General features: G+C 42.7%; 1 protein-coding gene across 1 annotated transcript in view; it reads left to right on the forward strand.

The window, feature by feature from the left end:
* The window catches only part of NELL1 (neural EGFL like 1), an 843611-nt gene extending 835671 nt beyond the window's left edge, over positions 1-7940 (forward strand). The window contains exon 19 of the mRNA XM_044270977.1: positions 6642-7940. Within this exon, the coding sequence (XP_044126912.1) occupies positions 6642-6692 (51 nt within the window). The 3' untranslated portion in view covers positions 6693-7940. The remainder of the gene's footprint in view (positions 1-6641) is intronic.
* The last annotated feature ends 9779 nt before the right edge of the window (positions 7941-17719 follow it).

Consider the following 17719-nt stretch of genomic DNA (forward strand, 5'->3'; position numbering starts at 1 on the left):
GGCAGGGAACGGGTCATTTGTGTTTACCTACAGCAGGCATGCTCAACCTGCGGCCCTCCAGCTGTTGCAAAACTACAACTCCCAGCATGCCTGAACAGCCTACAGCTATCAGCCTACAGCAGGGAATTGTGGGAGTTGTAGTTTTACAACAACTGGAGGGCCGCAGGTTGAGCATGCTTGACCTACAGAATCTGAAAACCTTTACAGATCTCATATTTCTCACAGCTGAGGGTTTGATACAATGTATCCAGTCTAGGCAATCCTCTGCGAGTTGATAGTTCTATCGCCTGTACGGATACACCCTCCCAGGAGAGAAAAAGCCGATTTGCGCTTCTGATGCGTTTGGCTCTCAGACGATTCTTCAGCTTCAAACTACGAGAAGTGTTTAGTCTGCATGGATTTTCAGCCTCTAGATGAAAAGCAGAATGTTTCCGTTCACCAACAGCAATCAGAGATCTTGAAACATGCTGTAAAGTTTAGTGTAAAGTTGCTGCACTGGCTAAGCTTTTATATTTAGAGAAGGAAGGATGAGCCCGTTAAAGTGATTTGTTCTGAGCGGATTATGGGGGGGTCACTAAATATATAAAAAGGGATTGTCAAAAGTAAACCCCACTTTGAAAAAATTGCAGATAGTCTGGTGTGTGCGGAATCCATTATCAGGTGATGTCACCGCGGTTGTGATCGGCGGCGTTCACTTCATCAGGACCCCTGAGGAGATCACACGAGCCGCTCTTACCACTCCACTCACAGCACCAGTCCCCGGGCCCATCATTTAGGACTCGGACTGGCTTCTTTATATTATTAAAATTGATTGCGCGACCTCCAGCTGGGGGCACGTGGGGCTTCACGGGGAGAGCATCGCCGCCTCCGGTTTTCAAATAAAACAGACTGATGCAAATAATTTGTTTTAGTTTCACTCGTTCATTCGGATCATTTCTTAACTCTTTGCAGATGGGAAGCAGTTATATTGTTGCCATTTGCCGTCTCTAACGTTACGTGTCAGTCTTCACTGTAGTTCTAACATTCTATTCGCCAACTAGGTCCAGCCCATGTGTGTGGAATTTTAACCCCATAATGACCAAGTAATTTTCCATTCCTTTTTTTATTTCTCACTCCCAGCCTTCACAGAGCGATCATTTACTACTGCCTACAATGTAGCGGGAAGCTGGAACACAAATGGGGTGGAATGGGGGAAAAAAGGCAATTCTGACAGTTTTATGGGTTTCTTTTTTACGACTTTCCCTACGAGAAAAAACTGACCATTCTCCGGGTCAGTACGATTACGGCGATGCCGCATTTATATACTTTTTCAGTTTGAATACTGAAAAAATCTTTTTCTCTTTCCATCGCCATATTTTGATCCCCATAACTTTATATTTCCATCTACGGAGCGAGGGCTCTTAGTTTGCAGGGCGATCTATCCATATTGATACTGTCTTGCAGTGTGTGACTTGTTAATCACTTTTTCTTAATTTTTTTTGTGAGGTAAAGCAATGAATAAGCTGCAAATCGGCCATTTTGATGCTCCTCCTGTTATGGCGTACACCGTACAGGATAAATAAGGTTATATTTTAATAGTTCAAGTATTTTGGGATGCAGCGGTGATATGATTTATTTTTATCATAGCGAAAGGGGGTGATTTAAAAAAATTTTTTTTTTTTTAAGCCCTTATTTTTTTACCTTTTTAAAGCCCCCCCTCCACTCAGGGGACTACAACATGCAATCTTGAGATCACCTCCCCCTTACATTGCCATGTATTGCTGTATATGGCAGATTCGCCATGGACCCCTGCCACCTCCATAAGAACTGCAGCTGTAATAGCCCATAGATCCAGACTACTAGAGAGAATGAATGGCTCCCCCGATCTCCGTGTGAGGGAAGCAGTTCAGACCTCGAGAGCGCACCGCGCCCCTGGAATGCCGTCTCAGATGCCATGGCCACAACTGACAACGCCATCTAAGGGGTTAAATGTCTGCGATCAGCATAATTGCCGATCATAGACATTAGCCCTGGGTCTCTGCTGTGAGAAACAGCAGGCACCTGTTTGACTCATGAGTGTGTGCCATACTTGTACGATATATGTCGTCAAGGGGTTAATGGTCACCCAGCTTTCCCAGATATAACAAAGATTATATTATCATGGGATTTCTGTTAGGAGCGCACAGATGATGACTGTGTGGGGCAAGGTGAACATGAAGACCAGAGACGGCTCCCCCGACTGCGCTTCGGAGCAAGAACCTCGTCTTCTCCACCCCCCGTAAGAGACGTTCATTTCTATTTGATCGTCCTGGAGCACAGAGAGAATTCAGCTTCAGTGAGTGGCGGGTAAAGGCCTGTTCTATAAAATGCTGTAAGATGTGTGATCCCCTGTACCGGGGGAGATCAGTGGTTTCCTCGCGGGTGTCACGCTCTGCCTCCCCGCTGCTCCTCGTTTATGTCTACCGAGGCCGGCGCTTTCAAGTCTCAGACATTTCTGAGTCACATTATGTCTTCTTCTGGGGCAGACGAGGCTTCAGCAAGAAGGAAAAGGGATTTAAAAATCCTTAATTCAACTCAAATGTCAGGCGGAGGCCAATGGGGGAGATTTACTAAGAAAACCGAGGCTGAATCATGTCGCCTACCGCACCAAATAGGCCGAGGCCCCATTTCTCTGCGCAATATAATGCGTACGCGTATAGTATGAATATAACCAAAGGGACGTCAAAAGGGCCTAAAAGAGGTTCCTGGATGGTAGTGAATGGCTTAAGCCGCAGAGATGAAAGGGTAAAAAATGTATAGATTTCAATAGAGACACAACATAGGCACAGTCTCCTATATGGTGAAAATAAATAGAATGGCAGAATCACAGTGAAGACCGACACACTTTCAAAACTCCGTGGCAAAGTTAAGTAGCACAGGCATACCCTGAAACTCCTGCAAAATCTCCACTGGGGGCCCCCATCTACCATATATGATACTAGTGTTGTCTTATGAGGCAGGGGGGATGTTGCGGCCCTCAGGCTCCAGTATATAACTGCTACCTCTGCAACCCCAACAGTCAGGGGCGTACAGAGAAGTCACTGGGCCCCATAGCAAGAATCTAGCTTGTTCCTGTCCAGCAGTGTACGGATATGTGAGGTATGAGGTATAAATTAGGCTACTTTCACACTAGCGTTCGATCGGATCCGATCATAATAATGCAGACGGAGGCTCCGTTCAGTACGGATCCGTCTGCATTATATTGGCATATAACAGCTAAGTGTGAAAATAGCCTCGGACGGATCCGTCCAGACTTTCAATGTAAAGTCAATGGGGGACGGATCCGCCTGAAGATTGAGCCATATTGTGGCATCTTCAAACGGATCCGTCCCCATTGACTTACATTGTAAGTCTGGGCGGATCCGCACGCCTCCGCACGGCCAGGCAGACAGCTGAACGCTGCAAGCAACGTTCAGCTGTCCGCCTGTCCGTGCGGAGGCGTGCGGATCCGTCCAGACTTACAATGTAAAGTCAATGGGGGACGGATCCGCTTGAAGATTGAGCCATATTGTGGCATCTTCAAGCGGATCCGTTCCCATTGACTTACATTGTAAGTCTGGACGGATCCGCACGGCCAGGCGGACAGCTGAACGCTGCAAGCAACGTTCAGCTGTCCGCCTGTCCGTGCGGAGGCGAGCGGAGGCTGAACGCCGCCAGACTGATGCAGTCTGAGCGGATCCGCATCCATTCAGACTGCATCAGGGCTGGACGGAAGCGTTCGGGTCCGCTCGTGAGCCCCTTCAAACGGAGCTCACGAGCGGACAGCCGAACGCTAGTGTGAAACTAGCCTTACAGTTCGTACCTCACATATCAGTACACTGCTGTATATACTATATATCTGTACCTACTGCATCTATTATACCTCGTACCTCACATATCAGTACACCGCTGTATATACTATATATCTGTACCTACTGCATCTATTATACCTCGTACCTCACATATCCGTACACTGCTGTATATACTATATATCTGTACCTACTGCATCTATTATACCTCGTACCTCACCTATCAGTGCACTGCTGTATATACTATATATCTGTACACACTGCATCTATTATACCTCGTACCTCACATATCAGTACACTGCTGTATATACTATATATCTGTACACACTGCATCTATTATACCTCGTACCTCACATATCAGTACACTGCTGTATATACTATATACCTGTACACATGGCATCTATTATACCTCGTACCTCACATATCAGTGCACTGCTGTATATACTATATACCTGTACACACTGCATCTATTATACCTCGTACCTCACATATCAGTACACTGCTGTATATACTATATATCTGTACACACTGCATCTATTATACCTCGTACCTCACATATCAGTACACTGCTGTATATACTATATATCTGTACACACTGCATCTATTATACCTCGTACCTCACATATCAGTACACTGCTGTATATACTATATACCTGTACACATGGCATCTATTATACCTCGTACCTCACATATCAGTGCACTGCTGTATATACTATATACCTGTACACACTGCATCTATTATACCTCGTACCTCACATATCAGTACACTGCTGTATATACTATATATCTGTACCTACTGCATCTATTATACCTCGTACCTCACATATCAGTACACTGCTGTATATACTATATACCTGTACACATGGCATCTATTATACCTCGTACCTCACATATCAGTGCACTGCTGTATATACTATATACCTGTACACACTGCATCTATTATACCTCGTACCTCACATATCAGTACACTGCTGTATATACTATATATCTGTACACACTGCATCTATTATACCTCGTACCTCACATATCAGTACACTGCTGTATATACTATATATCTGTACTAACTGCATCTATTATACCTCGTACCTCACATATCAGTACACTGCTGTATATACTATATATCTGTACACACTGCATCTATTATACCTCGTACCTCACATATCAGTACACTGCTGTATATACTATATATCTGTACACACTGCATCTATTATACCTCGTACCTCACATATCAGTACACTGCTGTATATACTATATATCTGTACTAACTGCATCTATTCTACCTGATAATATATATATATAGAACAAGAAAAGACACCGCAGCACATCCGTAGGTGAAATTATGTGGATCTTTATTCACCCTTGCGACGTTTCAGTCCTCTTACTGGGACTATTTTCGGCTTGAAAATAGTCCCAGTAAGAGGACTGAAACGTCGCAAGGGTGAATAAAGATCCACATAATTTCACCTACGGATGTGCTGCGGTGTCTTTTCTTGTTCTACATTATACACCCTGGTAAGGTGTTTTCACCGCTGGCACCCATCGGCTTGATACTAGGAGTGCTGCCCTGATTCTACATAGTCTATATATATATATAGATAGAGAGAGAGAGCAGTGTATTGATGCAAGAAGCACACGGTATAACAGTGCAGCGTGTACAGATATGTGGTCAGTTATATATTACGGTCACTATGTGAGGTACATGAGGTAATATTGGTAATAACTGTCTGCAGTACTATACATACGAGTATTAAAAAAAAAAAAAAAAGGGAATAGGGGGTAAATAAGGAGAGAGCAGGAGGACCTCCTCTTACCACTCCATTCTAGCCTCAGTGGAGAGCTCATCTTTCATACTGTTGGGGGTTGAAGGACCTGTGATGATGCTCTGCTGTGCAGTTGTTTCCCTACATATACAAGACATGTGATGATGTCATATCAGGTCCTGGCAGATGCCTCTGTCTGTCCAGGAAACGACACCATGCTCTGTGCAGTTCCCTTACTAGATGTACAGGACCTGTGATGCTGAAGACTATGTCCTCACAGGTCCTGGCAGATGCTCCTATCTAATCTGGGAACTACACCAGTCTTTGTGCAGTTCCTTTACTAGATGTCCTTTAGCTTTCTCCACTGATGGTAGGGATACTATACTGGAGCTGGACGTAATGAGTGTAATTAGGGGGAGGGGCCTATCCTCCACTGCGGGCCCCTTTTCCCAACGGGCCCCATAGCAGCTCCGTGGTCTGCCTCTATTGGAGGAACGCCAGTGCCTATAGTTATACCACTAGGTATTATCTGTGGAGACAATGAAGCCATCATCATGGTTCCAAGAAGGCGCTGGGCCCAGAAGATGACCATTACTTTCCCCGAGTACCAATTTGCTAATTGGTTCTTGGAATAAGGTCATTTCATCAGTGGACGACCCCCCCCCCCCCCTTTCTGCCCCAGTGTTCCCAAGTTGTGCTTGAAAGTTTGTGAACCCTTCTGAATTTTCTATTTTTCTGCATAACTTTGATCTAAAATAACATCAGATTTTCACAAAAGTCCTAAAAGTAGATAGCGAATCAAATCAAAAAGAGCCAAAAATATTAGACTTGGTATTACGTAAATGACCAAGTCTAATATTTTTTGACTCCTTTCTTTGATTTGACTTTTAGGACTTGTGTAAAAATCAGATGCAATTTTAGGTCAAATTTATTCAGAAATATAGAATATTCCAAAGGGTTTCCAAACTTTCAACCATCACTGTACATAGTAAACTGATCCTCTGAAAAGTGTGTGTGTGGGGGGGGGGGGTTATATTTTTTAAGATCTTTCTAAATGGTCTACGTCTCTCCACAGAATGGAAGCATCTGCTGCTCGGTGGACCTAGAATGTCTTCACAATAACTAAAGATCTAAATACGGGACTTTCGCACGAGAGGAAGAAAATCACCATTTACAGGATGCAGTTCCCATCGATACGACGACGTGATGTGCGATGACTCAATGTTTTATACAATGGACAATTACCAAAATCTCCACAAGAGGAAGATGTTTGGCAGTCGCCTGCAGACTTTTCTGTTACGTTCACTCATATTGCCCCAGCCCGGGGCGGCCCCAGGTTACTGTCGTCACAAGGATTCTCGCTCAAAAAACTCCAGCAGTTAATGATCTTAATGTTGTGAGTCGCAAACTTTTTACTTGTCCCATCAGAAAACACCTTTCAATTGGTTCCTTGTAAAATTTGGTGTCTTCTTTTCTTCTTCCACCACCACGACTAGTGGAAGATCTCACCTCCATGAATGTCATGTCCCTGCTCCTGGATTTTATTTGAGGTCCCTGCCTGGTGTATTTATGGAAATCTGTATATATGTGCAGTCTAACGGCATAGCTTCTTTATTTAATAGCTTAATACGTCACCCGTGTCTCGAAATGTAAAAAAACAAAAACTTAAAAATAAAAACTTTACAAGCTTCTTAGAGGAATATGATCTCCAAAGTGGACTGCTACCACAAGATGCGAAGGCCTCCTTCCATTGTGGGATGGACTTTGATATGGAGTATAACCCACCATCACCAGTTGGAACAAGAACTCAACGCGAAAAACTCAAAAAATTTGTGTCTCCGACATTACGATCACATAATACTCATCTAGACGTAGGACTATGCGGTGGTCAACAGATTGGTAAAGGACACGGAAGGATATGAAGAAATAACGCACAACGTGGCGCTTTGTTGGCTAATTAGTAAGACAAAAATAACGAAATGTACAAAAATATTTTCACATAGCGATTATTTTCTGAATGAGAAAATACTACAGACAATAAAATGACAATAGATCAGCGGGAAATGGAGAAAAGTCTCTACATCAGTATTACTGCCTGGATATTACTAGGGGAAGTTTAGATTTTTTTTTTACGTAATTGCTATTTTACTTTTTCACCTTATAAACGCTCTCACAAGCCAGTGGTAGATATGTTGTTTAGTTGGGAAAATAATTTCAGTTTTGGGTGCTTTTTTTGTTTTATTTTTCAGGAAACCCGTTTTATCCAGGCTGTAATGCTGTTTTTAAAGAATTTCACCATGACCGCTCTGAATCATCTTGTACATGTAAAATATATTTTACATAAAAGTTTACACTAACGCCACACAGGAATTGAATAAAGAACGTAATAAACAAAAAAGTTTGTCGTCTTTAGAATATGTCTGTGTGTGTGTGTGGAAAAAACAGATATACAGATATTTTATAGGGGAAAAAAAAGGTAATGTTCCCTTTTGCAACAGGCCAGAAAGTGAGGCTGGTTTTTGATCATCATGGTGATCACTACAAAGATTATATTCTCTGGTGTTCAGTAGATAATAATGGGGGGGTCGCTACCTGGATTACAAAATGCCATTATCCTTATAAGTAATGAGTGAAGTAAATTCAGATGCTACATCCGAAGTCGCTTCATTCAAAACCTCCGATTAAGGGTCCATTCACACGTCCGCAAGTATTTTGCGTTCCGCCAATTGTGGATCCGTAAAACACGGACACCGGCCATGTGCGTTCTGCATTTTGTGGACTGGACATGGTCGGCACAATGATACGAATAAATGCCTATTCTTGTCCGTGGATGTGGACAAGAATAGGTCATGCTCTATTTATTTTTTTGGGGGGGGGGGGGCTGCGGAACGGAACATGGTGTGCTGTCGTTATCTTTTGCGGCCCATTGAAATGAATGGGTCCACACTCATTCCGCAAAACAGATGCGGACCCATTCATGCGGATGTGTGAATGGACCCCAATACTGTACGGAGATCCATCTCTGTACAGTATTAGAATGTACGGGCTCCGATGAGCCAAAGTAAGTTATTCGTGAAATCGCGCGTGACTTTAAAAATCAACTACTGAAGTTATTCAAAAAAGTTGAAAAACTCTTTAAAACGTGAAACCGAACTCTGCTTTGCTTCCAAGGTACCAGTCAGACCAGAAGCAGAGTTCGGTTTCACAGTGGTTTTCCATTTTAAAAATCAACTATCAAAGTTAGCGAACGAAATCACGCGTGACTTCACAAATAACGAACCTCGGCTCATCAGAGCCCATACATTCTAATACTGTATGAAGACGGATCTCCATACAGTATTAATCCAAAACTCATCAGCAAGGCTTCATAATAACGCACAGCTCCTGCTCCGTCTTGCCTGTGGTTACTGCTACATGGTACCTGAGGAGCCAGCGCCTCAGGCGGTAAATGGCAAATTCTTGATGTTCTCTAACAGCTGATTAAAGCCCCAAAATTTAGCTCCTGACTACAATGCCTCTCAAAACGTCAGAATTGAACCACGAAGCCTGATATACTTACCCTACGAGAGCTTCTCCTCTTTGCCATTTTTGCTGTTCTGTAGAGATTGCATCTAAGCAGTCATCTCATCATCACAGGCAGGATTACAATGACGGATAACACCTATATACTGTATATAGATATCACAGGAACATTCACGTTAGGCGAGGTCACAGCTTTTCTAGTCCCTGCAAAATGACTTCAGCACAGGTCATCACAGAGGATGCCTACAACGCTCTCCTATAGAAGTCCATGTGTCATCTCCAGTCTACAGGTTCCTATGATCTACGGGGCTGCAGTAAAGCTAATCACAGAATGCTGTCAAACAGCAGCTCAGGCAAGATGGCGGACCTCATAACCGTGTACAGGAGAAAAAAACTAAAACTGAAAATAAAACCATATTATCAAAAGAGAATCTGCATTATTATCTGCTTTTATTGGTGAAAAATATATATATATAAAATCCCACTGGTACATTCCCTTTAAAGGACAACCAAGGATCCGTGTTGTTTCATCCCTGTTCCTCTCCTTGTGGGCCACTGAGGCTCACTATCTGATGTTCATGTCGCCATTTGCTTTCTGTTTTTCTGATCCGATAGGACAGAACAAAAAACTAAACAAAAAAACGGATCCCTTATTTAGAGCATCAGTTATGATCGGTTCACGTCACTTCCATCACAGATCAGTTATTTTTGACGGGAGATACAGTAAGTACTTTTTACAGGACTTTTTCTCCCGGCAAAAATAACTGATCTCTGACAAAAGAGACGCAAACTGATCTCAACTGATGCTCTAAATAAGGGATCCGTTTTTTTTTGGGTTCTTCTGACGGATCAGCAGAACGGTGCCGTGAACGCTCCCTCACGCACTCACTGGGGCTACTTCACAATGTTTTAGAAGCAAGAATAAAAAGTAAAGAACCTGGAGGTGACCAAAGACAGAGTAACAGGGAAATTATACGCAGATGTGGCCCCCCGATTACCACCTAGGACCCCAAGCAGTGCAATATAGCAGAACCACCACCCAGTTTATATAGTAGCGGGGGATGGGTGCCTAGAACGTAGTATAGACGTGTGTAAAATGGCGCGCTGAATCTACGGAATGAGCTCCATGGTAAAACCTCATGAAGCCGGCAGGACCTACATGACTGGTATATTACGGCAGCCAAGGGCCCCCCAGAGCTACTTTGCAAACTCCCAGAGCGCATTATCTAAGCAACTTAATAAGACCAAATTCTGAAATATGGATTTTCACATGCCCCTTAACAAGCACCAGGATTGTAATGTTCTGTGTTTTACGTCCCACAAGGGCAGCCAATTTACAGAGGAAAATAACTATTTACTTTGCAGCCGGTGTTACAGTCCATTATCACTCCCCGCTGACTTACAATATAACCAGTAAATCAATAGTTTTCTTCTTGTCACATATTTAAATGCATTTAAGTTCTTGTCTCTGCTGCTTTACTTCAAAGTAAATTTGTGAAAATCATTTTTCCCCTTTCAGCAAGCAGGCGCCTGGAAAAAACACGACGGCCTGATCTGAAAAATGATTAAAAAAAATATATATATATTTATTTATTTATTTATTCCTCAGTATTTTAACTGATGGCAATACTGTCATAAGACCTGTAGGGGTCACTGTTGCAATCGTTTTGTTTAAAGGGATAGTCCATCCAAAAATGTTTATAATAGCTACCCACTACATAGGCAAAACATATTAGATTGATAGGTGTCTACATACTAGGACCCCCACTTATCACTAGAATAAGGATCCCTTCTCCTCCTCCTGGTGGTTGAGCCCGGTTGTCAATATATTCATACATTTCCAGGAGGAATAACAGAGGGACAGCATAATACACACGTCTAACAAAATCGGTTTGAGAATATTCTCATGGGGAATGCAAGTATTTACTAAGACAGATGTGTCAGTGGAGTCCATGGGTTCTTGTTAACTCCACACTTCACTGCTCGTGTCTGAATCCATTTCTTCTCCGTTCACATCCAAAGGGACATTAACAATTCTAATGTTTCCAGTTAATCAGCACACCAGGCAGTCACATGACCTACGTCATTAGCACCTGACCTCCCACAATGCATTGCTCTCTAGTTACAGGAAACCAGCGGACTTGTCATCAGCTTCATCTGTTTAAATTTACAATAAAACAAGAAATGAAGCAAAAACGTTTCTCATTTTACGTGGATTTGAACCAAGGAAGGCTGCGAAGATAACGTGCAAAAGTGGAGCTTTCCTTTAAATGGTAACATCTGCTTCGTTCAGATGATGGATCAGAATTCATATCCTTAAAGTATTTTTCCATCACCATCTTTTATTTATCAGGTGTTTGCCGCAGACATTACCCTTGGCTATTATTACGCCAATTCAGATGTGGCCCTTCCGTATTCTCTGCTCTTTTCCTAGCAGTGATTATGGGAGAAATTGTTATAAGGTCGACCGGCAGATCAATTTTTAATTTGAAATCTGTTTCTCTCTCAATTCTGACTTCACGTCGGCGGCGGTTTACTGCTCCCCGCTGCTATCAGAATTACTCTGAAAATGACTGTTCATAACACATTCACACCTGACACCGCCATCTCTATGCTCAATGATTGAGTCGGCAAAATGTGCGGGGGGCGCCAGAGCCCAAGAGCGGCAGCAACATATGACAGTCCCCGGGACCACAATTATCATTCATTAACCGCTGTCAAGTCTAAGTTACAAAAATAAAAAACTATGATATTCGTCACCCCTCATAGGGCAGCTAAGAAATGGAGGGTCATGGGGCAATCTCTGCAGACGATTCAAAAACATTGAGGAATAACAGGATCCTTTCTATGAGGAAGGACTAAAAGCCCAACACAGCACATGTTCCTGTAACAGAAGTTTAAAGCAGTTGTCTCGCTTCAGCAAGTGGCATTTATCATGTAGTGTGTGCAAGCACGGCCACCGCTGATGGATTGCAGGGTGGTCGTAACCATGGAAACAAGCAGTGTATAATTAATCAAGCCAGCAAAGGAAACATGAACTATAAAAATACATTTGTAAGTGGCTTGTACTAACTTTTTCTACATGATAAATGTTATTTGCTTAAATGAGACAACCCCTTTAAAGGGGTTGTCCGGGTTCAGAGCTGAACCCGGACATACCCTTATTTTCACCCCGGCAGCCCTCCTGAGCCTGGCATCGGAGCATCTCATGCTCCGATGCGCTCCAGTGCCCTGCGCTAGATCGCGCAGGGCACAGGCTCTTGTGTTTTCAATAACACACTGCCGGGCGGTAACTTCCGCCCAGCAGTGTGTTCGGTGACGTCACCGGCTCTGAGGGGCGGGCTTTAGCTCTGCCCTAGCCGTTTTACTGGCTAGGGCAGAGCCAAATCCCGCCCATCAGTGCCGGTGACGTCACCGGGCTGCCTGTCAGCCCCATAGAGAGCCCGGTACGTCACCGGAACTCAGAAAAATGCCTTTGCCCTGCGCAATTTAGTGCAGGGCAAAGGAGAGCATCGGAGCATGAACTGCTCCGATGCTCATGTCAGGGGGGCTGCCTGGGTGAAAATGGAGGGATGTCCAGGTTCAGCTCTGAACCTGGACAACCCCTTTAAGATCAAGAATTCTACATATCAAATATAATACTGCTCCTATGTACAAGAATATAACTACTATAATACTGCTCCTATGTACAAGAATATAACTACTATAATACTGCTCCTATGTACAGGAATATAACTACTATAATACTGCTCCTATGTACAAGAATATAACTACTATAATACTGCTCCTATGTACAAGAATATAACTACTATAATACTGCCTCCTATGTACAAGAATATAACTACTATAATACTGCTCCTATGTACAGGAATATAACTACTATAATACTGCTCCTATGTACAAGAATATAACTACTATAATACTGCTCCTATGTACAAGAATATAACTACTATAATACTGCCTCCTATGTACAGGAATATAACTAGTATAATACTGCCTCCTATGTACAGGAATATAACTACTATAATACTGCTCCTATGTACAAGAATATAACTGCTATAATACTGCCTCCGATATACAAGAATATAACTACTATAATACTGCCTCCTATGTACAGGAATATAACTACTATAATACTGCTCCTATGTACAAGAATATAACTGCTATAATACTGCCTCCGATATACAAGAATATAACTACTATAATACTGCCTCCTATGTACAGGAATATAACTATTATAATACTGCTCCTATGTACAAGGATATAACTACTATAATACTGCTCCTATGTACAAGGATATAACTACTATAATACTGCTCCTATGTACAAGAATATAACTACTATAATACTGCTCCTATGGACAAGAATATAACTACTATAATACTGCTCCTATGGACAAGAATATAACTACTATAATACTGCTCCTATGTACAAGAATATAACTACTATAATACTGCTCCTATGTACAAGGATATAATTACTATAATACTGCTCCTATGTACAAGAATATAACTACTATAATACTGCTCCTATGTACAAGAATATAACTACTATAATACTGCTCCTATATACAGGAATATAACTACTATAATACTGCTCCTATATACAAGAATATAACTACTATAATACTGCCTCCTATGTACAAGAATATAACTACTATAATACTGCCTCCTATGTACAAGAATATAACTACTATAATACTGCTCCTATGTACAAGAATATAACTACTATAATACTGCTCCTATGTACAAGAATATAACTACTATAATACTGCTCCTATGTACAAGAATATAACTACTATAATACTGCTCCTGTGTACAGGAATACAACTACTATAATACTGCCTCCTATGTACAAGAATATAACTACTATAATACTGCCTCCTATGTACAAGCATATAACTACTATAATACTGCCTCCTATGTACAATACTATAACTACTATAATACTGCTCCTATGTACAAGAATATAACTACTATAATACTGCTCCTATGTACAGGAATATAACTACTATAATACTGCCTCCTATGTACAGGAATATGACTGCTATAATACTTTCTTGTGGACCCATTCATTCGCATCCGTTGTTCCGTGGCCCCGCTAAAAATTTAGAGCATGTCCTATTCTTGTCCGGTATCAGTGTTTTGCGGACCGCCAAACACTTACGGTAGTGTGAATGCACCCTTAAACTATATTTGGACAGACATCACATACAGCAGAACATCTTATTTCTTCATGGTGTCCGGCACAGACATTAGCCTCACCACACAAGACTTTGTGACATCATCGTACTGCCTGTGATCCGGCACGGGAGGTCACAATGATGTCATTGCGGTCTCCTGCACCGGTCTACTGCCTTATAAGCCTCAGACCTAGAGACCTGCAGCCTATGAGGCTGACAGACGGGGTCGAATGCAATAGGCTCCCATATAACACTCATCTTGCTTCATGGCCGGTGCGGCCCTGGACAGGGTTTGGCTGATCGGCGAGTGCGACTGATGACATCACACAGAATTCATTTTGTGTTATCATGAAGAGTTGTGGCCATGTATAAACAAGGTTCACTAACTATAGGGGCCCAAAGATGTGTCTGGCATGCAAGGTCTAACATTAATGGTGACAGTTGGGGGTCCTTACAGAGCTTTGGGGGCACAGGAGCGTCAATCTACACCTGACTGTTCTGGTTTCTTTTTGGAGGATAGTCCAATAAACCTGACCTCCAAGGGGTGTGGTTTTTCAAATCTGCATAAAATTGCTGTTTTTGGGGTGCTCCTGGGTGGAATTGATAGAAATGTTGGGCGGTTTACGATGAGTCCATCAGTCTGGATTTAACTTCCTTGGAATAGTTATCCTGCTTGCATCCGTTTCTGGGAAAGCTGGGTAATACGTCTACTATGGCGGCTGTCTCTAGCGCTCCCTGGATGGATGCTGTCACCCGGCCTCTTCAGTATTGCATCTCGTGCTCTCTTCTTACAAGCAGCAGTCTGGTCATTCAGGATCCTGGAAAAGCTGAGTGATTGGACTTTGGCGAGCTGCGATAATCACCCAGCTTTTCTAGAAATATAAAAATAAATCTAGTTGACAACAGAATTTTTGAAACTACAAAAGAAAATTCTCTAGAAATACACAGACAAGCCCTATGCCTCATTGCTCACTTGTCTTTTACCGACTTAGACGCGGGCAGAGAGCAGCCGCCTTCTATGGGGAGCTGCGGGGGAGGGGTGTACCTCGATGAAGTGCGTGATGAGCATTGATCTGGAGCAGTCGGTGCACGTCTTTACTTAACATTACTCAGATGCACATTCGTCAAATTCACCTGGAACAAAGAAAGTTTTCAGCGGCGTCATCCATCAGCCGCGTGCATTCAGTCAGTGATCAATGTGTCAGAAAGCTGGCAGCACTTCATTACGCCTTGTCTTTACTCAAGTGTCACAGGGGCCGGGTGGAACAAAGAACAGGACAAGGCTTCTCCTCCAAGAGTAATTAACCTCTATAGGAGGCCGGGTTTAACCATGTAGCTGCCAACCGACATCTGGGCCCAGCAACTCACTAGAACCAGTTGACCTCCAACCCATTATTCACTCCTTGAGGGATAACAACTCTTAGACAACGAACCATCACTTGTACCTGGCAATTCCCTCCCGTGCCCAACTAGTCTCGCTAATTATGTCACCCATTTTTCCAATGCATGGTACTGGCGCTATTCTACTCTACTCTGGTACCAGGTGCTTTGGTTTCCAAGGTAGGTATGGTGGCCACTCATCGACAGCAGAGTGGTCGTGTGACTACATGGTAACTCACTTGGAACCCCCTCACATCAGGTACCAAAAAGGTTTCAGGTACTATCCTTTAATTGTCAACTCTTCCAAACTACTATCAATAACTAGTGGGTCTCCATCCTTTTAGCAATTGACTCCTCCAGCTACTGTCTCTACCCAGCTAACCTCCAACTCTTTAGCCATCAACTCTTCTAAACCACTCTCTCTAACCAGTTGGTTTCCAATCCCTTAGCCATATATTGTATCCAAGAATCCTCTCTAACTAGTTGGCCTCAAACCTTTGATTCACTACTTGAGGACTAACAACTCCAACCAGCTGACCCCCATATGTGCCCACAATTCTCATCTGTGTCAAACCAGTGTTTTAAATCACTTATCCTTGAACCCTTCAGCTGTTAACTATTACTGGCTAGCCTCTGACCCTTTGGCCACTGTCTATAGCTAGTTAGCTTTCAAACCTTTAGCCTACAACACATTAGTCATCCGCTCTTCCCAAATATTTTTTATAACTAGATGGCCTCCAACGTACTTTTTTTAAATCAATTGTGTCGTCTCTAACTAGCTGACCTCCAAGAGGCTCCAACCCTTGAGGGCTAACAGCTCTTGAACCTCCTAAACCCCACTTGTGCCTTTCCAACTACTATCAACCAGTTCATTTTCAGCCCTTCCGCAGTCAACTACTCCCTCTAACTAGTTGGCTTCCAACCTTTTTGTCATTGACCTTTTCCAACCAATCAGCCTACAAACCTTTAGCAGTCACCTCCTTCTAGCTATGTTTACCTGTTGCTTTCTATACCTTCTTGCAACACCTGTGGCACCTACTGGATATTCAACCCTTCAGCCATCATCAATGCCCACCAACTGTCTCTAACCAGGCTGCTCCAGACCCTTTAGTCGTCCCCTGTGTCCAGCGGCTGCAGCTGGTCCATCAAGTTGACCAAAATCATTCATCAGTTGTGCACAGAAACTTTCCAACCTATCAGTCATCACCTGCACCACACCAACTCATCAGAATGGTCCTTAAAAAAATCTGGATATTGTGGAGAACGGGGGGTTGTGTCTCCAACTGAATCTTTGGCCAATTGAGATAATGTGATCAATTATGATTTTTCTGTCAAGCCCTCTCCTATCAGTATATACTGTACCCTTGAGCCCCTATTTCAGTGTACACCCCCTACTTTTCGTTAACTTTCAGCTACATTTGAAGAGATCTGAAGGCCTCCCGTGTCGTAGGCTTGATGCCATCAAGCTAATTCTCTGTACTGTAACCCTGAGTTCCGATGATCAGAGACAGAAAGCAGAAAACAAAAATCAGAGTTTGTCCTAATGAAACCACGATCGTTCCAGCCATCAATTATTCAATGTGAAAAAAGACTGTACATTAAAATTAATCATTACTCCAGCAAAAGCTCCTTTGCATCAATAATGAAACATTTCTCTGAATGCAAAGAGATAAAGGAGCGAGAGAAGAGAGAATTCCCAATCTGCCAAAGACAACGTTATCTTTTGTTTTTGAAACAATCCGCAATGTTATTTATTGTGTGTGGAAGTGATGTGCTGCTTAAGAGACGGAAACGTGTGGGGCGCCGGAAGACAGGCTTTCAATTACCAGATCGTTGATATCGTTTATGCTGGTCTACAGTTTGCAACATGAAGAAGTCAAGGACCCCTTTCAAGTCTTGCTGTGAAGTACAAGTTTCTTAATATTGCGTCCTCAGTTTCGCAACTTTCACCCAAAAAAATTAATAAATCATGTTAGGGTTTCTTCTGCAGGCATGAATGGATTTAGAGGCTGGACCATGAAGATGCCGAACTGGGAAACTCTAGTATGGTGTTGGTGAAGACTTAAGAA

This window comes from Bufo gargarizans, chromosome 10 (genome assembly GCF_014858855.1).
Source record: "Bufo gargarizans isolate SCDJY-AF-19 chromosome 10, ASM1485885v1, whole genome shotgun sequence".
NCBI classification, from domain to species: domain Eukaryota; kingdom Metazoa; phylum Chordata; class Amphibia; order Anura; family Bufonidae; genus Bufo; species Bufo gargarizans.